The sequence below is a fragment of the Somniosus microcephalus genome, chromosome 6 (genome assembly GCF_052327205.1).
Source record: "Somniosus microcephalus isolate GS21.2 chromosome 6, FLI_Smic_1.0, whole genome shotgun sequence".
In the NCBI taxonomy this organism is placed as follows: Eukaryota; Metazoa; Chordata; class Chondrichthyes; order Squaliformes; family Somniosidae; genus Somniosus; species Somniosus microcephalus.
In genome coordinates this window covers 246,112,405-246,136,830 of record NC_140992.1, presented here as the reverse complement: position 1 = coordinate 246,136,830, position 24,426 = coordinate 246,112,405, and the positions used below count along the sequence as shown (strand labels likewise).

Below are 24,426 nucleotides of genomic sequence, written 5' to 3'. Positions count from 1 at the left end.
AGGATGAGGGTGAGTGTGAGGGGTGGCTAGTGAGATGGGGATGTGATAATATAGATAGAGAGGGATGGATGGAGGTGCAAGGTATGTTGATGTGAGTAAGGATTGTCAGGAGTAGGGTAGGGAAGGCAGAGTGCTGGGAATGTGATGAGAGGCACAGCAGGATGAGGTCGAGTGTGGCTTTGTACTAATGTTTCCTGATCTAATTAGATCATTGAAACGTTTGCGGCACTGCACCCAGGTCCTCCTGAACACATCCCTGCTTGTGACCTCCTGTGCAATCTGCAACCAGGCTGTTTTGGTCTCCTGGGGAGGTCTCTTCCACCCATCGGAAGGGAAGATTCCCTCTATAAGCATACCTCTGTGCAGTCATTGTCATTGTTTGCAGCACTTCAATGCTGTAGTGCATTGACAGCAGTATGTTAGATTAACTTCAAATGTAATGTGGCCATGGTCCCTTTTAAATATCCAGGCTGAAAATGCGTCATGAATGACGTCACCAGACCCACTCCATCTAATTGGGTCAGGTAACGTGCTGGGCGGGCTTAATAGGCCTTGTTAAGGTAAGTTAATTTTCAACAGCGGGTTGGAGCCAGCAGCGGGGTTGTGACCCCCCCACAGGCACCGGACCTGCCGATGTAGGCAAAATTTCGGCCCTAGTGTCTGAATCAAGTATCCCAGGCATATTGCAGGCTGGACTTGTAGTGAACGTATTTGCCTAACATATGTTTTCAACAGTCAACATTTTCATGGCCTAGCCCGAGTGTCTGCACTCACAGACGAAAATCAGCATGAATGGGATTGTTTTCTTCCCTTCATACAACAACAACAACAACTTGTATTTATATAGCACCTTTTAACGTAGTAAAACATCCCAAGGCACTGCACAGGAGTATTTTAAGACAAAAAATTTGACACCAATCCACATAAGGATAAATTAGGACAGGTGACCAAAAGCTTGGTCAAAGCTTGGTCAGGGATCCTCAAGAGGGTAGAATTAGAGGAGCGCCGATATCTCGGGGTGGGGGGGGGGGTGTTGTGGGGCTGAAGGAGATTACAGAGATAGGAAGGGGCGAGGCCATGGAGGGATTTGAAAACAAGGATGAGCATTTTGAAATCGAGGCGCTGCTTAACTGGGTGTCATTGTAGTTCAGCAAGCACAGGAGTGATGGGCGAACGGGACTTGGTGCGAGTTAGGACACGGGCAGCCGAGTTTTGGATGACCTCAAGTTTACGTAGGGTGGAATGTGGGAGGCCAGCCAGGAGTGCGTTGGAATAGTCAAGTCTAGAGGTAGCAAAGGCATGGATGAGGGTTTTAGCAGCGGATGAGCTGAGGCAACGGCGGTGACGGGCGATGTTACGGAGGTGGAAGTAGGCAGTGTTTGTTATGTTGCGGATATGTGGTCATTTCAGGGTCAAATATGACACCAAGGTTGCGAACAGTGCGGTTCAGCCTCAGACAGATGTTGGGGAGAGGGATGGAGTCAGTGGTTAGGAAACGGAGTTTGTGGCGGGGACCGAAAACAATGGCTTCGGTTTTCCCATTATTTAATTGGAGATAATTTTTGCTCATCCAGAACTGTATGTCGGACAAGCAGTCTGACCATTTAGACACCGTGGAGGGGTCGAGAGAAGTGGTGATGAGGTAGAGCTGGGTGTCGTCCGCGTACCTGTGGAAACTGACGCTGTGTTTTCGGATGATGTTGCCAAGGGGCAACATGTAGATGAGAATTAGGAGGGGGCCAAGGATCCTTGGGGGACACCAGAGGTAACGATGCGGGAGCGGGAAGAGAAGCCGCTGCAGGTGATTCTCTGGTTACGATTAGATAGATAAGAATGGAACCAGGCGAGTGCAGTCTCACCCAGCTGGACAATGGTGGAGAGGCATTGGCGAAGGATGGAGTAGCCAACCGTGTCAAAGGCTGCAGACAAGTCAAGAAGGACAAGGAGGGATAGTCGCACTGATCTGGAGCTCCTACCCAAGTTCTATTGCTGCTGCTGCAAGTGATTCTATGCATACCATGGACAGAAATTGTCATGAGATCTGGAAATCCCTCCACAATATGCAGCAGATGGAATCACTTACAGAAGCAACAATAGGACTCTGCAGGAGCTCTGGAGTGGTGCTGGGAGAGGGATGAAAGAGTGGAAAAACTGTGAGCAACACTAGGGCGGGGGTGGGGGGGAAACCAAGGGCAGAAGCCAAGATTGACGGTTTGGGAGGGTGGATAGGAATAAAGGGCAGAAGCTTGGTGGTGTAAAAAGGGTAGAAACCAGATGCAGTGTACAGGGAGGGGTAGAGGGACCATGATGGGATTTGCACCTTGGAGTGGGGACAGGGGAGGACTTGGGGGTGATAAAGGGGCATGGAAGGAAGGAAGAAGACTGACAGAATTACCTCACTGCCCCATCTCTAACTTCCCTTTCTTCTCTTAGCATCCATAATTATATCATCTCCCTACTATATGCCAATCCCTCTGAAACTCTAGTTAAAATTCCTCTAGTCTGTCTTCCACCCTTGTCACATCATCAAAATGTCCCTTGCCAAACTGTGAATTAAGTTCTCTGTGACTGTGGTGTATTAGTCCTTTTTGTTCTCCTTGTTCTTTCCATAGCATTCAATTGACTATGCCATTCTCTTCTAATGCGTCTGCTCCAGTGGTCAGCACCACGGGATCTCCTTTGCATGGTTTAATTCCTAACTATCTGAATGCGGCCAGTGCATCTCCAGCAATTCTCTCTCCCACACCGTTATCTTCAGCAGTGGCTTCTATTTCCTTCCCTGCAGTGTTATCTCACAGGGATCTCCCAAGGATCTATCTTTGGCCCTCCTATTCCTTATCCAAATGCTGCTCCTCGGCTACATAGTTCGTAGGCATGGGGTCAGCTTTCATGTCTAAGCTGAAGATACCCAGCTCTACCTCTCCACCACTTCTTGCAACCATTTGATTACCTCCATGTTGTCTAAGTGCTTGTCCAATATCAAGACCTAGATAAAGACTTGTGGCCCCTGCCACAAACTCCATTTGCACCCTCCTTCCCTGCCATTCTCTGAAGCTGGAATAGACCGTTCACGTTCTTGCCATCTTGTTTCACCCTGATCTGAGCTTTAAACCCCACATTCTATTCATCGCCAAGACCGTTTACTTCCACCTCTGCAACATTAACTGCCCCTGTCCTCATTTTAGCTCCTCTGCCGCTGAAACCATTATACATATCTTTGCCACCTCCAGTTTTGACTAATCTAATGCTCTCCTTGCTGTCTTGCTGTTCTTTACTCTCCATAGACTCCAACTTGTCAAAACTCTACCACACGTACCCTGTCCTGCACTATTCTTTTTGCCCATCACTCCAATCCTTGTTAATTTGCACTTACTCCCCAGGCCACAACACATTAAATTTCTTGTTCTTGTCTCTAAATCCCTCCATGGTCTAGTCCCAGCCTATTTCCTTCAGCCCTAAATCCCCTCCTAAATGCTCCATTCCTCTACCTGACCTTTTGTACTTCACCGTACCTCTTTGCTCCACCGTAAGTGGCAGAGCCTTCAGGCTCTTTGGTCCAAGTCTCTAACACTCCTTCCCTAAACCTCTCATCTCTAACTGCACCTTCATAAACCTCCTCATACCCTACCTCTTTAACCAAGCTGTCAGCCACCCCTCCTAATCACTCCCTTCTTGGTGCAGGGTTTGTTTTCCCTACACCTATTTATGAAGTGACTTGGAACATTCTTTATGTTAAAGGACCGATATAAATGCAAGTTGTTGTTGGTCAGGGGAGGGGAAGAAGAGTGCCAGCTTGAACTGGAAGACTTTCATGAGATTATTCTTGAGAGCTATTGCACAAATACTGTTTTAAATTCTTATCTGTATTTTTGTGTTTGTAGGGTTGACTGTGTGGGAATTCTAAAACTCAGGAACGCTGACGTTGAAGCGCGAATTGGCATTGCAGGATCCAAGAAGAAAAGTACTCGTGCACGGCTGGTGTTCCGAGTGAATATTGTTCGTGCTGATGGGTCTACTTTAACCCTGCAGACACCTTCATCATCCATCCTATGCAGTGAGTAATATTTTCTTTCAAAGTACAGTTTTTTTTTGGGTTAGCCGGTTGTCTGCCACAGGCGGAAACCCATCACCATGCTTAGGAATCTCGATACCAAGGTATTGAGATATTTACACACAGTTTCTGTTTGCTCACCTATAGGGTGCATGCTCTCTCCTCATAGGGGGACATCTCATTTCCAAAGTCCAGAGAACTTAGGTGTTGGTTGTCAAAGAGTGAAGGATTCCAAAGTCTGTACAGGAATATTGTTGCGTTTAACCAGTTAAAATTATGTTGCTTACTAGTAGACTTTTTCTTAAAATGATTTTATGGTGTTGAGGGTGCCAAAGCACAAAGTGGGAAGGAGGAGAAAAATCACCTCTGAAATGGATAACTTGAAATCAGTTCGATATCTTATTAAGTTGTGGTTGGAGAGTGGTAAAATCACTTTTTCAGAACATCTACTCTTAAGGAATTTAACAACAATTGTATGTCATGTATTTGGAAAGTGACTGCAGTAATAGGTATAGTCTCTATTACGCCATATATATCTTGTATCTCCACCCCAGTACTGCCATTCTGCATCCATTTCAAATTACTGCAGTTACTTGGAGTGGTGAGGACTGGGTGAGGGGGCCTGTGATAGTGGGAACTTGGGCTGGTGAGTGTGGGTAGTGAGTAGTTGTGGAGGGTGTACTTAGGATTTGAGGGAGGGTAGTGCGTATGGGGGCAGTGGATAATTGGGATAGGAGTGAAGTTTCTGGATTGTTGGTATTGAGTATTCTGGGTTATTTTGTATACTACTCCTTCCACTGCTAGGCCCAGACCTCATCTCTGTAATTCTTTGCACATCCTCATTCACTGGCACACATTTCTAAACTCCCCCACTATCCCTCTCCCAACTGTTCATTGCCCCCTAATCACCACTGCATTGCAAATGCCCCAATAGCCACTACAACACTCCAGATTCCTTACTGCCCCCACACCCACTACCCCCTCCAGAAATAGTAATTAATTCCTCCCCAACTACTCGCTACTCCCCCGTCCCAACCCCCACACGCCAACTCATGATTGCTCACTTCGCCAGCCTCCTGAAATCACCCCACACCCTTTGCAAATCCCCAAAATCCAGCATCCCCTTCCAAGCAACATATCTCGATGTATCTATCTCCTTAAAAAGCACCATTTCCCCCCGACTTCCTCTGAGCAACTCCATGGGAAATCCACATAAATATATAAAATTGAATTGTATTAAGGACATTTTTTTTGTATGGGGGCGGTGGGAAGTATTTTGTAACAAAAATGGAAGCAAAATCATTTAAAGTGTAGTAAATAATAACTCTTCATTATGACACTCTTGCTTCGAAGCTCAATGTTTTTGCACCAAGAGTTGAATTGTTAGTATGATGCTTAACAAATTCAACAGCACATTCAAGTTTAAAGCTCTGATCCCCAAAGAAAGTAGATAAGCAACATTTAATTGTTTGAAAGGTCAAACATTATTATGTCATAATTAAACTGGTTTAAACTAAAAAAGGAAATTGTTTAATTTATTCATCGATAACTTACCGTGGCTATTTCTTTAAAGGATGTTGTCTTTCATGTTACAACACAAAAGCATAAACCTGGATTTAGCATTGAAGGTAAAAGTGAAATGGTCTAATGCTGTCTGTTAAATGTTAACCAGATAATAATTGTACCTTTGCATTGTACCTAGGACTAAAACAAATCTTGCATGCCTGTGGAGTTTAAATGGTATAATTGATGCCTTATAGGCATTACAGTTTACTTTATGGGGGGGAAAGAACTTGTTTTCACTGTGGATATTTGCATTTGCTACTTGCAGCTGGTTATTCTAAGACTGGTTCTGGAAATTATACTAATCCGTCACTCTCTATGTCTGGTTTAATTTTCCCAATAAATGCTTTATTACCAAAGATGCAGAGTAAAATAGTGCGTTGCTTCTGTTAGATTGTGTGCCAACATGGCTTGTGATGAATTGCATCTCTTGTAGTTTGCAAAATTGGCAGTTGTCATTGGGCAACTTACCAGTTTGATCTGTTTATTACTATGATGATATTAGTCTGAAGGAAGGGCTTGCAACTGTTTGCCTTCTCCTGTATTTGTAATGTACTTAAGATTTGCATGACATTTCCTGCATTGCATTATGAGGAAAGTAGCTTAATATATAATACATATATTCATCTATGTTTGCTGATTAAAAGAACGGTAAAATATTCTTCACAAATGTGGAGCTATAGCTCAACAGTAAACACACCATCTACACTGTTGGCCTAGTTACACTATATATACACAGACTTGCTCATAACCGCTTGTTTACATATTGACTCAAAATCTCTATTTACACATACCTACACAGAGCTGTACCTGTTAACTGTCGGGAAAATGTTGTTGGTCAGCTCATTTATAAAAAAAGGTACAAAAAATGCTCACAATCTTGCTTGGAACATATTTTTGGCTCTTTCCTATCAGCTATTTTCATGAGAGCATGTTACTTTTCTGTAATTATACATTAAATCTATTTTTTTTTTTAATTGAGTGTGCCTTTCGGGTGAAGTCCAGTTCTCTGTGATCTGATTAGTCCTTGTGCTTTCATCTTATTTGCCTGTTCCGTTGGCAGGGTCCCTGGCTTGGTTACTTGTAGCCCTTGGGCCGCAGTCTGCTGGTCTCATTATTCCCAAGTTTCTGTTTCTCCCATGGATCAGCTTCGAGTTCCACTGATACACCCCTCTTCAGATTCCCGCCTGGGGCCCAGCACAAAGCTTTTTTTTATTGTACCTTCACCACTTAAAAAATAATTGTGCCGGATTCCAGGCGTGTCAGAAGAGAGGCCTGAAAATTGTAGCAGAGCTTTCTGCAGGTTTATGAGATAAATGACCGGATAAACTGTTTTTGTGGTGTTGTTGTTTGAGAGATAAATATTGGCCAGAACACTGGGAGAATTCCCCTGCTCCTCTTTCAATAGTGTCATGGGATCTTTTATACCCACCTGAGAGTGCAGACTGAGCTTCAGTTTAATGCCTCATCCGAAAGACAGCACTTCCAACGCTCCCTCAGTACTGCACTGAAATGTCAGTCTAGATTATATGGTCAAGTCCTGGAATGGGGCTTAAACCCATGACTTTGATTCAGGGACAAGAGTGCTACCACTGAGCTAAGGCTAGCACTGTAATTGTTAATTCTTAGGGTAATGCAACTATGCAAGGGCAGATTACTGAAGAGATACAGTTTTCAGAACATAGTGACAAGATCTACTTATGTGAACTGCTGTGAAACCATTGAGATAGAAAAGGTTCTTTAAAAATCCAAAAATTGTAACACTGTTTTACACACCTACTGTGGCTGAGAGGAAATATTGCACGAATGGTCTGCTCCGAGGCAATATTCTCTCTTTTTCTTTTGGGCTGCGTGGGCCCTTTAATAGGCTGCGCGGCCCATTCAAAATTCCGCGTATGTGTGTTTTTTTTCCATTTAAAAGCCGGTGAGTCGGCTGCGCAGGACTTCGCAGCTTAAAGGGAACATTGTTTCTAGGCCTTTTCCAGCACTGTTGCTGGCTATCCTCTAAGAGCTGTACAGAGCACCCTAGTGACACTTGCTGTTGAGTTTCCTATTTCTTTTGGGGAGATGTCTAGCCTTCATTCTATGTCTTCCAATACAGCATAGCTTAGATTGGGATCTCAGTAGAATGGGGGATCAAACTTGTGTTCATTATTATGTATGGTTCATTTCTTAGTATTTCTTACCCATTACTCTTGAAGTTAGTAAAATCACTCTAAAACCTTATAAAGCAGTTTAACCTCTACTAATTCCACCCTATTTTGATTTGCACACCTTATAAAACATGTTTCACCAACATGAGCGCCATGGGTTTAAAAATTAAAGCCATTTTGATTTATACATCTTGATCCTTGATGATTAAAAACCAACCTGAAGGAGATCACCAAACTAGCCATCTTAAGAGATCATTATGCATATTTATAAGGTGATCAATAGTGATAAGATTTCTCTCACTATGATAGACTCCCAAGAACAAGTTATCCAAAGTGACTATATATGTTTAGCGTACATGTAAAGTTAAAAATATGGTACTGTAGTTTGCTTTTATGGTTTATTTTATTATGTAAAATTCTGGGACTGAGATAATAGATAATTTAAATAAAACACAAAATAAACTTGTTCCCACCTTGTATTGTTGCATTGTAAAGTCCTTCAGAATTTTGGTACCGTAGTTTTGAAATTGCTGTGTAATTTTGGTGTAGCCACTTTATAGATTATAAACTAGTTTTGTTTTTCATTTTGATTAAAGCTCAACCAGCAGGAGCACCAGAGATCTTGAAAAAAAGCCTGCACACTTGCACAGTAAAAGGAGGAGAAGAGTTATTTCTGATCGGAAAAAACTTTTTAAAAGGCGCAAAGGTTATTTTTCAAGAGAATAATTCAGGTAAGTTGACTGTGTAACTAAAATAAAGATTTTTAATTTTTGATTAATATGAGGCTACCATTATGTAACAGATGACTGGTACCTGTATAGTGTGGTGCACAGCTGGGATTAACTGTTAGCTGCACCTTGCATTGAGTGCAGTAACTGAGGAGCACTAGTCATCTTAAAAGAAAGTCTTCTGTCTCCAGGACTCCATTGGTGGCTTACTGCAACAGTTCCAGCAGCTGCAACTTGTGCATTGCAACATGCACCAGTGTACATTGAAACTGCTTCCATGTGAAAAGTGCTACCACAAAAAAAATTCCAAATAATACCACATAATTATCAGATATAAACAAGTTGCTAATTGGGACATCACGGCAAAATAAGCCACCAGTGAACCAGGCTTGGAGAATTAACTTCAGACTTGTGAGCAACATGGCCATCACTTGGTTTATTTTGTGGTAAACCATGAAGCCTGTTGTGTAAACTCTGTCTATGCTATTTTTGCTCAGAATGAGAGCCTTGTACTTATACTATGACAAGTGTCCAGCATGAAGCCCAATAAACAAACCAATAAAGCATTCTACTCTCCAACTTCACATCTTGGAGGAATTGTTCCCTGATAATTTTGTTATGCCTTTTAAGACACACCAATTTGATTGAATTTTTTGAGGGGGTGACTAGGTGTGTGGATGAGGGTAGTGCAGTTGATGCAGTCTACATGGACTTCAGTAAGGCTTTTGACAAAGTCCCACATGGGAGACTGGTCAAGAAGGTAAGAGCCCATGGGATCCAGGGCCATTTGGCACATTGGATCCAAAATTGGCTTCGTGGCAGGAGGCAGAGGGTGATGGTCGAAGGTTGTTTTTGTGACTGGAAGCCTGTGTCCAGTGGTGTACCGCAGGGATCGGTGCTGGGTCCTTTGCTGTTTGTAGTGTACATTAATGATTTAGATATGAATGTAGGAGGTATGATCAGTAAGTTCGCAGATAACACGAAAATTGGTGGAGTGATAAATAGCGAGGAGGGAAGCCTCAGGCTACAGGACGATAGACGGGTTGGTCAGATGGGCAGAACAGTGGCAAATGGAATTTAACCCTGAAAAGTGAGGTGATGCATTTTGGGAGGACTAACAAGGCAAGGGAATACACAATGAATGGTAGGATCCTAGGGAGGACAGAGGATCAGAGGGACCTTGGTGTACATGTACATAGATCCCTGAAGGCAGCAGGACAGGTAGATAAGGTGGTGAAGAAGGCATATGGGATACTTGCCTTCAGTCCAAAGATGTGCGGGTTAGGTTGATTGGCTATGATAAATTGACCCTTAGTGTTAGGGGGATTAAATACATGGGGTTACGGGGATAGGGTGGGATATGTGTCGGTGCAGGCTCGATGGGCTGAAATGGCCTCTATCTGCACTGTGGGGTTTCTGTGATGTGATTCTGTGATTAGCCAAGGCATAGAATATAAGAGCAGGGAGGTTATGATGGAGCTGTACAAAACGCTAGTTAGGCCACAGCTGGAATACTGTGTGCAGTTATGGTCGCCATACTATAGGAAGGATGTAATTGCATTAGAGAACGTGCAGAGGAGATTCACCAGGATGTTACCTGGGCTGGAGCATTTCAGTTATGAAGAGAGACTGGACAGGCTGGGGTTGTTTTCCTTAGAGCAGAGAAGGCTGAGGGGGGACCTGATTGAGGTGTACAAAATTATGAGGGGCATCGATAGGGTAGATAGAAAGGAACTTTTCCCCTTAGTAGAGGGGTCAATAACCAGGGGGCATAGTTTCAAGTTAAGGGGCAGGAGGTTTAGAGGGGATTTGAGGAAAAACTTTTTCACCCAGAGGGTGGTTGGAATCTGGAACTCACTGCCTGAAAGGGTGGTAGAGGCAGGAACCCTCACAACATTCAAGAAGCATTTAGATGAGCACTTGAAATGCCATAGCATACAAGGCTACGGACCAAGTGCTTGAAAATGGGATTAGAATTGATGGCCGGCGCGGACACGATGGGCCAAAGGGCCTCTTTCTGTGCTGTATAAATCTGACTCTATGACATCCTTACTGCCTTCTTTCCCTACTGACAACCCATTACTGCTGTACAGGTTTCATTGGAGTCTAGATATGCCAACTAAAAAGATAGACTACCACACAGCACAGTGTCAGGGTTTAAATACATTAAAAAATTCTAAATCAATTAAAAATAAGCCTGCTTATTAATACTATTACTTTACTTTATATTTAGTATAACTGTGATTGAAGATTGGAAACTTTTTTTTACAGGAGTGAGCCACTAATGAATTTAGTCTGCAACTTATTGCTACTTGTGGCCTTCATAAGCCATCGCATCACTGATGTTACTAGGTTTACCTTTTCCAGAAAGTACCAATCTCCAGCAAGTGCTTCACACATTTATAAGAACATAAGAAATAGGAGCAGGAGTAGGCCATTTGGCCCCTCGAGCCTGCTCCGCCATTCAGTGAGATCATGGCTGATCTGATCTTGGCCTCAACACCACTTTTCTGCCCGCTCCCCATAACCCATGACTCCCTTGTAGTTCAAATGTCTGTCTATCTCAGCCTTGAATATATTCAATGACTCAGCCTCCACAGCTCTCTGGGGTAGAGAATTCCAAAGAATCACGACCCTCAGAGAAGAAATTCCTCCTCATCTCCATCTTAAATGGGCGACCCCTTATTCTGAAACTATGCCCCTAGTTCTAGATTCCCCCACGAGGGGAAACATCCTCTCAGCATCTACCTGATGCGCTATCAATCACTCAAAAGACTGAGGTTAAGCGAGTAACTAACAGGCTTTTATTAACAAGAGAATGAAGGTGTGCCTCGAGTGGTCGACCAGTCCAGAATACAGAGGGACTGTGGAGCAGTCACCTTTATACCTGGACTCGTGGGAGGAGTCAGCCGAGGCATGTACAGACATGTACACAGTGGAATACAAACAGTGGTTTACCACATTCACCCCTTGTTTAAAAATGAGTCCGGCGGGGTGAAGTGTATTAAAAGTTTGTGTATTGGAGTCTCTCCGGAGGTCTTGTCTGCCGCTGTGATCGATGTGGCGACGGCAGGGGTAGTGAAGCTTCCGGCGTCGAGTCCCGCGTAGGCTGGGGCACTGGTGTGTAGTCCTCGTGGGTGTCGAGCGGGTCGCGGGGCCCAGGCGTGCCGTCTGCTGGGGTTGGATATTGGATCGTGGGGGGGGGGGGTGGTAGTGGGTAGTGGGTTACTGGGGCCCCCGAGGGTGCGAGGTCTCGTATGGAGACTGTGTCCTCCCGCCCGTCCGGGTACACAATGTAAGCGTACTGGGGGTTGGCGTGGAGAAGGTCGACCCTCTCGACCAGGGGGTCCGTTTTATGGGTCCTCACGTGTCTTCTCAGTAGGACCGGCCCTGGGGACGTCAGCCATGGCGGTAGCGATGTCCCCGATGTGGACTTCCTTGGGAAGACAAACATTTTCTCATGAGGGGTGGCGTTAGTGGCAGTGACCGAATAGAGTGGAGCGCATCGGGGAGCACATCCTGCCAGCGGGAGGTCGGAAGGCCCCTAGACTTTAAGGCTAGCAGGGCGGCCTTCCAAACTGTCGCATTCTCTCTTTCCACCTGTCCGTTCCCCCGGGGGTTGTAACTGGTGGTCCTGCTTGTGGCAATACCCCTAGCGAGCAGGTACTGGCGGAGTTCGTCGCTCATAAACGATGAGCCCCGGTCGCTATGGATATAGCTGGGGAAACCGAACAGGGTGAAGAGGTCGTTCAGACATTTAATGACCGTGGCACTGGTCATGTCCGGGCAGGGGATGGCGAACAGGAAACGGGAGTACTCATCAATAATGTTGAGGAAGTACACATTACGGTCGGAGGAGGGGAGAGGCCCTTTAAAATCAACGCTCAGGCGCTCAAAGGGGCGAGTGGCTTTTATCAGGTGAGCCCTGTCTGGTCTATAAAAGTGTGGTTTGCACTCAGCGCAGACTTGGCAGTTCCTGGTCATGGTCCTGACCTCCTCAATGGAGTAAGGCAGGTTGTGGGCCTTGATGAAGTGGAAGAACCTGGTGACCCCCGGGTGGCAGAGGTCATTGTGGAGGGCCCGCAGTCTATCGATCTGCGCGCTGGCTCAGGTGCCACGCGATAGAGCATCCGGGGGTTCATTGAGCTTCCCGGGCCGGTACAAGATCTCGTAATTGTAGGTGGAAAGTTCGATTCTCCACCTCAAGATCTTGTCGTTTTTGATTTTGCCCCTCTGCTTGTTGTTAAACATAAAAGCAACTGAACGCTGGTCAGTGAGCAGGGTAAATCGTTTTCCGGCCAGGTAGTGCCTCCAATGACGCACAGCCTCCACAATAGCCTGGGCCTCCTTCTCAACAGCGGAGTGTCTGGTCTCCGGGCCCTGAAGGGTTCGTGAAAAGAAGGCCACGGGTCTCCCCGCCTGATTAAGGGTAGCGGCCAGGGCAAAGTCGGACGCGTCGCTTTCCACCTGGAAGGGGATGGATTCGTCCACTGCGTGCATGGTGGCTTTGGCAATGTCTTCTTTGATACGGTGGAAGGCTAAGCGGGCCTCTGCCGTCAAGGGAAAAGAGGTGGACTTGATCAGCGGACGGGCCTTGTCCGCATAGTAGGGGACCCACTGGGCGTAATAGGAGAAAAACCCTAGGCACCTCTTCAGGGCCTTGGGGCAGTGGGAGTTCCATAAGGGGACGCATCCGGTCGGGGTCGGGACCAATGACTCCGTGTTCCACAACACAGCCAAGGATGGTGAGGCGGGTTGTGCGGAATATGCACTTCTCCTTGTTATACGTCAGGTTCAGGAGTTGGGCGGTGCAGAGGAATTTTTCGAGGTTTGCGTCATGGTCCTGCAAGTCATGGCCGCAGATGGTCACATTGTCCAGATATGGGAAAGTGGCCTGCAACGCATTTTGATCGACCATCCGGTCCATCTCCCTTTGGAAGACGGAGACCCCGTTGGTGACGCCAAAGGGAACCCTAAGGAAGTGATAGAGGCGGCCGTTTGCCTCAAAGGCAGTATACTGGCGGTCCTCAGGGCGGATAGGGAGCTGGTGGTACGCTGATTTCAGGTCAATGGTCGAGAAGACGCGGTACTGCGCGATCTGGTTGACCATATCAGCTATGCGGGGGAGTGGGTAAGCGTCCAGCAGGGTGTAGCGATTTATTGTCTGGCTGTAGTCGATGACCAGGCGCTGCTTCTCGCCGGTCTTAACGACCACAACCTGGGCTCGCCAGGGGCTGGTGCTGCCCTCAATAATCCCCTCCTTCAGGAGCCGCTCCACTTCGGTTTTAATGAAAACCCTGTCCCCGGCACTGTATCGCCTGCTCTTTGTGGCGATGGGCTTACAGTCGGGGGTGAGGTTAGCAAACAGTGCAAGGCGGGGTGACTCTGAGTGTGGAGAGGTTGCACCTGGTGCGCGGCGGGCAGTTTGGAAGCTGCTGGCTGCGGACTGTGAGTGGGGGGAGGGGTCCACCGTACGCCATCGTAACACTTTTAAGGTGGCACTGAAAATCTAACCCCAGTAGAACGGCAGCGCAGAGGTGGGGCAGGACCAGAAGTTTAAAATTATCGTACACAGTCCCGCCTACTAAGAATGTCACCACGCAGTAGCCGCCAATGTCCGCCGACTGGGCCTCGGAGGCCATAGAAATCCGCTGGTGCGCAGGCAGGACTGGGAGAGAGCAACGCCGCACCGTGTCGGGGTGGATGAAGCTCTCCGTGCTCCCAGAGTCAAAAAGGCAGATTGTTTCGTGACCATTTACCTTAATGTCCATTGTGGACCGGGCCAGTTGGTGCGGTCTCGCTTGGTCCAGCGTAACGGAGGCCAGCGTAGGGGTCGGTGTGTCGTTGCGGGTGTCAGATGAGGCGGTGTTGGGGGCCTGCTGTGTCTCGGCTGGCGTCCAAGATGGCGGCGTCCATGATCCCCATGTGGCTGGAGGCGTCCAAAATGGCTGCTGTTCCGGTGGTTCGCACATGGCTGGGGAGGCCCAAGATGGCGGCCCGCATGGCCCACACGCGGCGCTGCTGGGGTTCGGGGTGGCTTTGGCCCTGCAGACGCTGGCGTAGTGTCCCTTCTTCCCGCAGCCCGAGCAGATCGCATTTTTCGCCGGGCAGCGAGCTCTGGGGTGTTTGGCCTGGCCACAGAAGTAGCATTTCTGGCCTTGGGACACTGCTGCAGTAGTTGGGCCATTGCTGGGATGTGGCTGGGGTGGCACGGCGCTATGAGACGGTCCTACCGTGTCCCAGGCTGTCGTTCCCCGCGGCGTCCACGGTGCAGAGGAGTAGGCATCCATGCCCCGGTAGGCTGCGTCCAATGATAGTGCGAGTTCAGAGGCCTTGTTGAGGTCGAGGTCACTCTGCTCCAACAGTCGCTGTCGGGTGTAATTGGACCTGTGGCCCGCTACAAAAGCGTCCTGGATAAGTTCCTCTGTGTACACGGCGGCCTTTACATCCTTACAACCACAGGCCTGGCCAAGCACAGACAGTGCCTGAAGGTATTCCTCGGTCGATTCCCCAGGTTGTTGTTTATGACTCCCCAGGAGGTGCCTGGCGTACACCTTGTTCACTGGGCGCGTGTACTGGTCCTTGAGGAGCTTGATAGCAGCCGTGTACGAGGTCGCGTCCTGGATGACCGAGTACGCTCGGTGGTTCACTTTGGAGGTCAGGACATCCAGTTTGTCCTCATCCGATTTGACCGTTGCAGCGGAGGCGATCAGGAATTTTTCAAAGCACCTAAGCCAGTGAGCAAACTTGGTGGATGCGTCCGCCTCCCGATGGTCTAAGTCTAGGCATGCTGGTGTGAGGATCTTCTCCATTATAAAAAATCTTGTTAATAAAATTGATGCGCTATCAATCACTCAAAAGACTGAGGTTAAGCGAGTAACTAACAGGCTTTTATTAACAAGAGAATGAAGGTGTGCCTCGAGTGGTCGACCAGTCCAGAATACAGAGGGACTGTGGAGCAGTCACCTTTATACCTGGACTCGTGGGAGGAGTCAGCCGAGGCATGTACAGACATGTACACAGTGGAATACAAACAGTGGTTTACCACACTACCCTGTTAAGCCCCTTCAGAATCTTATGTTTCAATAAGAATACCTCTTATTCATCTAAACTCCAATGAGAATAGGCCCAACCTGCTTAACCTTTCCTCATAAGACAACCCCTTCATCCCAGGAATCAACCTAGTGTACCTTCTCTGAACTGCCTCCAATGCAAGTATATCCCTCCTTAAATGAGGAGACCAAAACTGTACACAGTACTCTAGGTGTGGTCTCACCAACGCCCTGTACAGTTGTAGCAAGACTTCCCTACTTTTATACTCCATCCCCCTTGCAATAAAGGCAAACATTCCATTTGCCTTGCTAATTACTTGCTGTACCTGCATGCTAACTTTTTGTGTTTCATGTACAAGGACACCCAGATCCCTCTGTACCACAGCATTCTGTAGTCTCCATTTAAATAATATTTTGCTTTTCTATTCTTCCTGCAGCCACTTCTTTTAAGACCCTAGGATGTAGGCCATCAGGTCCAGGGGACTTGTCAGCCTTTAGTCCGATTAGTTTGCCTAGTACTTTTTTTCTAGTGATCGTTTTAAGTTCCTCCCTCCCTTTTGCCCCTTGATGTTCCACTATTATTGGGATGCTTTTAATGTCTTCTACCGTGAAGATAGATACAAAATACTTGTTCAAAGTCTCTGCTATTTCCTTGTTTCCCATTATTAATTCCCCAGTCTCATCCTCTAAGGGACCAACATTTACTTTAGCTACTCTCTTCCTGTTTATATACTTATAGAAGTTCTTACTGTCTGTTTTTATATTTCTTGCTAGTTTACTCTCATAATCTATTTTCTCCCTCTATTATTTTTCAATCATCCTTTGCAAGTTTCTAAAAATTTCCCAATCTTCTGGCCGACCACTAATCTTTACAACATTGTATGCCTTTTCTTTCAATTTGATACCCTCCTTAACTTCCTTAGTTAGCCACGGATGGTTCATCCTTCTCGTAGAGTCTTTCTTTCTCACTGTAATATGTTTTTGTTGAGAGTTATGAAATATCTCCATAAAAGTCTGCCCTTCTTATCTACCGTCTTACCCTTTAATCTATTTTCCCAGTCCACTTTAGCCAACTCTGTCTTCATACCTTTGTAATTGCCTTTATTTAAGTTTAAGACACTAGTTTCAGACCCAAGTTTCTCACCCTCAAACTAAATGTGAAATTCTATCATGTTATGATCACTCTTCCCTGGAGAATCCTTTACTATGAGATCATTAATTAATCCTGTCTCATTACATATTACCAGATCTAAAATAGCCTGTTCCCTGGTTGGTTCCACAACGTATTGTTCTAAGAAACTGTCCTGAATTCACTCTATGAACTCGTCCTCAAGGCTACTTTTGCCAATTTGATTGTCCAATCTATATGAAGATTAAAATCGCCCACGATTATTGCAGTAGCTTTCTTACAAGCCACCATTATTTCTTGATTTATATTCTGTCCTACTCCCACCAGTGACTTCTTTCCCTTATTATTTCTTATCTCCACCCAAACTGATTCTACATCTTGATCTTCTGAGCCAAGATCATTTCTCACCATTGTACTGATCTCATCCTTTATTAACAGAGCTACCCCACCTCCTTTTCCTTTCTGGCTATCCTTCCGCAATGTCAAATACCCCTGAATATTCAGTTCCCAGCCTTGGTCACCTTGCAACCACGTCTCTGCTATTAGATCATACCCATTTATTTCTATTTGTGCCATCAATTCATCTATCTTGTTACAAATGCTGCGTGCACTCAGATAAAGAGCCTTTAATTTGTCTTTTTACCATTTTTCCTACTCTGACCGTATTTGCTGGTGTACTCTTATGCTTATATGCGCTGTCCCTTCCTGTCACACTCTGGTTACCATTACCCCTATCGCTACCCTGCACTATTGCCTTGTCCTTTCTCTTTAACTTTCCAAGTTTCCCCTCACCTGAACCCTCCCCTGCACTATTTAGTTTAAAGCCCTATCTACAGCCCTAGATATTCGATTCGCCAGGACACTGGTCCCAGCATGGTTCAAGTGAAGCCCGTCCCAACGGAACAGCTCCCTCTTTCCCCAGTACTGGTGCCAGTACCCCATGAATCAAAACCCATTTCTCCCACACCAATCCTTGAGCCACGCATTCAACTCTCTGATCTTATTAATCCTATGCCAATTTGCTCATGGCTCAGGTAGTAATCCAGAGATTATTACCTTTTAGGTTCTGCTTTTTAATTTAGCCCCTAGCTGCTCATACTCCCTCAGCAGAACCTCTTTCTTAGTCTTACCTGTGTCATTGGTACCTACGTGGAGCACGACAACTGGATCCTTCCCCTCCCAATCCAAGTTCCTCTCCAGCCCCGAGGAGATGTCCTTAACCCTGGCAGGTAACACAGCCTTCGGGACTCACGCTCTTGGCTGCAGAGAACAGTATCTATCCCCCTAACTATACTGTCCCCTACCACTACTACATTCCTTTTACTCCCTGAGCTTGAATGGCCTCCCGTACCACGGTGCTGTGGTCAGTTTGCTCATGCTCCCTGCAATCCCTGCTCTCATCCACACAGGCTGCAAGAACCTCGTGCCTATTGGACAAGTGCAAGGGCTGAGGCTCCTCCAATGCTACCTTCTGGATCCCCAAACCTGCCTCACTCGTAGTCACACCCTCCTGTCCCTGACCATGGATGAAATCTGAAGTATTTAACCTAAGGGGTGTGACTGCCTCCTGGAACAAAGTGTCCAGGTAACTTTCTCCCTCCCTGATGTATCGCAGTGTCCGAAGCTTGGACTGCAGCTCACCAACTCTGAGCCGAAGTTCCTCGAGCTGCAGACACTTACTGCAGATGTGGTTACCGTGGATCACACTGGGGTCCACCAGCTCCCATATGCTACAGCTGCAACACATCACCTGCCCTGCCATCGCTATTGTATTTTACTTAACTAATTAGGTTTTCAAGTTTTGAAATACTCAATAGCCTATTAATAGTTTTTAATCTAGGTAATAACCTTGTGTAATTTATTAAATTTGGTTATATGCTTTAGGTCTTTACTGTAACTTAGCCCACAGTCCTAATGTAACCCTAGTTGTTTATTTTTTTTAATGTATCAAGCAGCACCTCTTACCCCCACCTCACCAAATTCCCAAGTTTAGTACTCTGTAAAAGCAGTACTCCATAGAACTGGACTCCGTACTACTTACCTCCATGCATTAGCAAAAGCCTCTTGTTTTTATACCAGCAGAAATTCCAAAGCCCTGAGTCAGCCCCTGCTGACAGTAATTACCAGGTAGCCAGTTCTAGCTAGCCACCTAATTAACTGTGTAACTGTCACTAGCAGGCAGCTTGTTTAGCACTGTAAAAGAAACTACAAGTTAAGGTTAAAGTTAAATGTTAAATGCAAAACTTAACTAAATTTTAGAAAGAGATCACGCCATCTTAGACTGGGTATTATGTAACGAGAAAGGATTAATTAGCAATCTTGTTGTACGAGGCCCCTTGGGTCGGAGCGATCATAATATGATCGAATTCTTCATTAAGATGGAGAATGAAGTAGTTGACTCAGAGACTAGGGTCCTAAATTTAAATAAAGGAAACTATGATGGTCTGAGGCGCGAGTTGGGTAGGATTGATTGGGGAATGTCACTCAAAGGGTTGACGGTGGATAGGCAATGGCAAACATTCAAAGACCGCATGGATGAACTACAGAATTTGTTCATCCCAGTTTGGCATAAAAATAAAACAAAAAAGGTGACTCAACCGTGGCTAACGAGGGAAATTAGGAATAGCATAAAATCCAAGGAGAGGACATATAAATTGGCCAGAAAAAGCAATAATCCTGAGGATTGGGAGCAGTTTAGGATTCAACAAAGGAGGACAAAGGGATTAATTAAGAAGGAGAAAATAGAATATGACAGTAAGCTTTCAGGGAACATAAAAACTGACTGTAAAAGCTTTTATAGATATGTGAAGAGAAAAAGATTGGTGAAGTCAAGCGTAGGTCCCTTGCAGTCAGAATCAGGGGAATTTATAATGGGGAACAAAGAAATGGCAGTCCAACTAAATACATATTTTGGTTCTGTCTTCACAAAGGAGGACACAAATAACCTCCCAGAGATGCCGGGGAACATCGGGTCTGATGAAAGGGTGGAACTGAAAGAAATCAGTATTTGTAGGGAAATGGCGTTAGGGAAATTGATGGGACTGAAGGCCGATAAATCCCAGGGCCTGATAATCTACATCCTAGGGTACTTAAGGAAGTGGCCCTAGAAATAGTAGATGCATTGCTGATCATCTTCCAACATTCAATGGAATCTGGAACAGTACCCATGGATTGGAGGGTAGTTAATGTTACCCCACTATTCAAAAAAGGTGGTAGAGAGAAAACGGGGAATTAAGCCTGACATCGGTAGTGGGGAAAATGCTAGAGTCCATTATAAAAGATGTAATAGCAGAGCACTTGGAAAACAGTGACAGGATCGGACAAAGTCAACATGGATTCACAAAAGGTAAATCGTGCTTGACTAATCTACTGGAATTTTTTGAGGATGTAACTGGTAAAATAGATAAGGGAGAACCAGTGGATGTGGTGTATCTGGACTTTCAGAAGGCCTTCGATAAGGTCCCGCATAAGAGATTAGCATGTAAAGTTAAGGCACATGGGATTGGGGGCAAGGTATTGACTTGGATAGAGAACTGGTTGGCAGACAGAAAGCAAAGAGTTGGAATAAACGGGTCTTTTTCCGAATGGCAGGCAGTGACTAGTGGGGTACCGCAGGGATCGGTCCTTGGACCCTAGCTATTCACAATATATATAAATGATCTGGACAAGGGAACTAGATGTAATATCTCCAAATTTGCAGACGACACAAAGCTGGGTGGGCGTGTGTGCTGTGAGGAGGATGTCGAGAAACTCCAGGATGATTTGGACATGTTGGGTGATTGGGCAGAAACATGGCAGATGCAATATAACATGGATAAATGTGAGGTTATCCACTTTGGTGGCAAAAACAGGAAGGCAGATTATTATCTAAATAGCAATAGATTGGGAGAAGGGGAAGTGCAACGAGACCTGGGTGTCCTTGTGCACCAGTCGCTGAAGGTAAGCATGCAGGTGCAGCAGGCGGTTAAGAAGGCAAATGGTATGTTGGCCTTCGTAGCGAGAGGGTTTGAGTACAGGAACAAGGATGTCTTGCTGCAGTTGTACAGGGCCTTGGTGAGTATTGTGTGCAGTTTTGGTCGCCTTATCTGAGGAAGGATGTTCTTGCCATGGAAGGAGTTCAGCGAAGATTCACCAGGCTGATACCTGGGATGGCAGGAATGACGTATGAGGAGCATTGGGTCGATTGGACTTGTACTCGCTGGAGTTTAGAAGAATGAGAGGTGATCTCATTGAAACTTATAAAATTCTGACAGGACTGGACGGACTAGATGCAGGAAGGATGTTCCCGATGGCCGGGGAGTCCAGAACGAGGGGACACAGTCTAAGGATAAAGGGTAGGCCATTTAGGACAGAAATTAGGAGGAATTTCTTCACCCAGAGAGTGGTGAACCTGTGGAACTCTCTACCACAGAAGGGGGTGGAGGCCAGTTCATTAAGTATATTCAAGAAGGAGTTAGATATATTTCTTAAGGCTAAAGGGATCAAGGGGTATGGGGAGAAAGCAGGGACCGGGTACTGAATTTGGATGATCAGCCATGATCGCATTGAATGGCGGAGCAGGCTCGAGGGGCCGAATGGCCTATTCCTGCTCCTACCTTCTATGTTTCAACCCTTAAAATTCCCTCACTCACCAAATTCAGTACTCTGTAGAAGCAGTAGTCGGTAGAACTGGACTCCGTGCTACAGGTACAACCCCGGTAATCCGGCACCTGACGGTCCAGCACAAATTGAAACTGGCGGAGTGCCGGCTGCGTTCCAAGAGCCCGGCACTTCTTGCCGGCACTCGCGATCCTCGGGGGCCCAGCTGGGCCCCAGATCGAGCTGAACAACGCTCCCAGTACTACAACCAGCTCGGCCTCCAGAAAGTCCTCGTTGCACTTCCCCCTCGAATTTTGGTTTCAGTACAAGGAACCCTTCAGTGGTTCGGAATTTTCAATGGTCCGGCACCGGCCTGGTCCCGAGGGTGCCAGATTACCGGGGTTGTACCTGTACTTACTTTATGGTATGAAGAGGGTTTAATAATTGCTTAACTGGAAAAAGAGTTACTATTCAGTTATATGATACCTTCTGGACAAAGATGTTTCTTGTAAAAAAAAATCTTGATTTCTGTTTTCAGAGGCATTTGTGCACTCGTTCCATATTTTCCTATGAAGTAGACAAACTAAAATTGGAACTTTTAGATCCAGATGATGCTGAAACAGGTTTATAAGCAATTTGCATTTGAATGCATGGTAAATTGTGAATATAACAGCGGATAATATATAGTCATTTTATCCTTAGTTTTAAGGGTGGAAATAGTCAATATTGTAGTTAACTAATGATTTCCAGAAAAAGTGCTTATATTTTTTTTGGTAATATTTACATAGCATCTTATCATATTGCAACATCTCATTGCACACAAAGAATTGTTTCTGAGGTGCAGGGACTGTTGCTTACATAGACAAACGCAGCAACCATACTATGCCTGCAACATCCCGTGAACAGCAAGGAAATGAATGACCAGTTAATCTGTTTTTTGTGGTATTGGCTGAAGAAGGAAATGTTGGCTAAGAAAACAGGACGAACTCTGCTTTTCTTCAAATAGTATCATGGGATCTTTAAAGTCTGGAAAAACTGGAAAAGGGAGACAGAGCCTCAATTTAATGTTTCATTTGATGGATTGCATCTCCAACAATTTAGCACTCACTTGCTACCGAAGCCTCAGCCTAAAATATGAGTTGATATGGGGCTCAAATCCACAACCTTCTGAACTAGAAGTGCTATGAACTGAGCCAACCTGACACACACAGAGTGCCCTTATTTTCCATTATAATGCTTCTGTTGTGTACCTAGAACGCACAGTAAGCAGAGTGACAGGAAACAGAGAGTAGTGGTGAATGGTTGTTTTTCAGACTGGAGGAAGGTACACCGTGGCGTTCCCCAGGGGTCGGTACTAGGACCACTGTTTTTCTTGATATATATCAATGACTTGAACTTGGGTGTACAAGGCACAATTTCAAAATTTGCAGGTGACATAAAACTTGGAAGTATAGTGAACAGCGAGGAGGATAGTGATAGACTTCAAGGGGACAGGCTGGTGGAATGGGCAGACACATGGCAAATGAAATTTAACGCAGAAAAGTACGAAGTGATACATTTTGGTAGGAAGAACGAGGAATACTAAAGGGGGTGCAGAACAGGGAGACCTGGGGTATATGTGCACAAATCGTTGAAGGTGGCAGGGGTAAATGGCTGTTTTTCAGACTGGAGGGTGGTAGACAGTTCCAATTTTAATTTGTCTACTTCACAGGGTCAGTGCTGGGGCCACTGCTTTTTTTGATATATATATAAATGACCTGGATATTGGAATACAGAGTAGAATTTCTAAATTTGCCGATGACACCAAACTTGGGGGTGTGGCAAACAGTGAGGATGATACCAATCGACTGCAACAGGACATAGAAAGGCTAGCAGAATGGGCAGACAAGTGGCAGATGGAATCTAATACAGAGGAGTGTAAGGTGATGCATTCTGGCAGAAGGAACAGGGAGAGGCAATATAAACTTAATGGCACAGTTTTAAAGAGTGTGCAGGGACAGAGGGACCTGGGAGTTAATGTGTATAGGTCCCTGAAGGTGGTGGGACATATTGAGAGAGTGGTTAGCAAAGCATATGGGATCTTGGGCTTCATAAATAGAGGTATTGAGTGCTAAAGTAGAGAAGTTATGCTGAACCTTTATAAAGCGCTGGTTAGGCCACAACTGGAGTATTACATCCAGTTCTGGTCACCACACTTTAGGAAGGGTGTGAAGGCACTTGAGAGGGTGCAGAGGAGATTTACCAGAATGGTTCCAGGGATGGGAGATCTTATCTACAAGGACAGGTTGGAGAAGCTGGATTTGTTTTCATTAAAAGTTGCAGGGTGATTTGATAGAGGTGTACAAGATAATGACGGGTTTGGATAGGCTAGACGGGGAAAGGCTGTTCCCACGAGTTGATGGTACAAGGACTAGGGGACATAGATTTAAGGTTTTGGGCAAGAGATACAGAGGGGATGTGAGGAAAAACGTTTTTACGCAGCCAGTGGTGAGGACCTGGAACTCACTGCCGATGGAAGTGGTGGAAGCGGACACACTCAATGTTTTCAAGGGGAGACTGGATAGGCAATTGAGGGAAATAAACTTGCAGAGCTACTGGGATAGAGCGGGGGAATGGCATGGACTCGATGGGCCAAATGGCCTCCTTCGGTACCGTTATGACTCTATGGCAGGTTGAGAAAACGGTTAAAAAAGCATACAGGCTCCTGGGCTTCATAAATAGAGGCATAGGGCAGGATTTTCATTGGGCCATGGAGGCGGGATTGAAGGCGTGTGGGGGGATTAAAATCTCGAAATCGGGGGGCACGAACCCATCCCACCCCCAACCCGCCTCCATGCCAGTTTCAAAGGAGGCGGATACCCGACCTGTGCTGGGACCCGCCTCCCCGAGGCGGGAAGGGGATTAGTGCCAATTAACTGCCTGTTAACAGGTAGTTAACAGGCAGTTTTTAGCCTAATCCCTATTTTTATTCCTGAAGTGTGGGATACCCGACGGCTCCAAATCACGCCAAGTTAGCGAGGCGGACCGTCGGGCTGAAGGGCTTGGAGGGGTCGAGATGTCCGATGTTCAGGTGAGTGATGTGTGCATGAGTGCAGAGGTAGGTGTGTTTGGTGTGTGTAAAGTGTTTAAATAAGTTTTACTTATCTTTACAGCAAGCCTTCCTTCAGGTCTC

General features: G+C 45.8%; 1 protein-coding gene across 1 annotated transcript in view; it reads left to right on the top strand.

The window, feature by feature from the left end:
- Positions 1-24,426, top strand: part of nfat5b (nuclear factor of activated T cells 5b) — a 176,600-nt gene that overhangs the window by 105,798 nt on the left and 46,376 nt on the right. The window contains exons 6-7 of the mRNA XM_085991713.1: positions 3,882-4,054; positions 8,364-8,498. Of these exons, the coding sequence (XP_085847839.1) occupies positions 3,882-4,054; positions 8,364-8,498 (308 nt within the window). The remainder of the gene's footprint in view (positions 1-3,881; positions 4,055-8,363; positions 8,499-24,426) is intronic.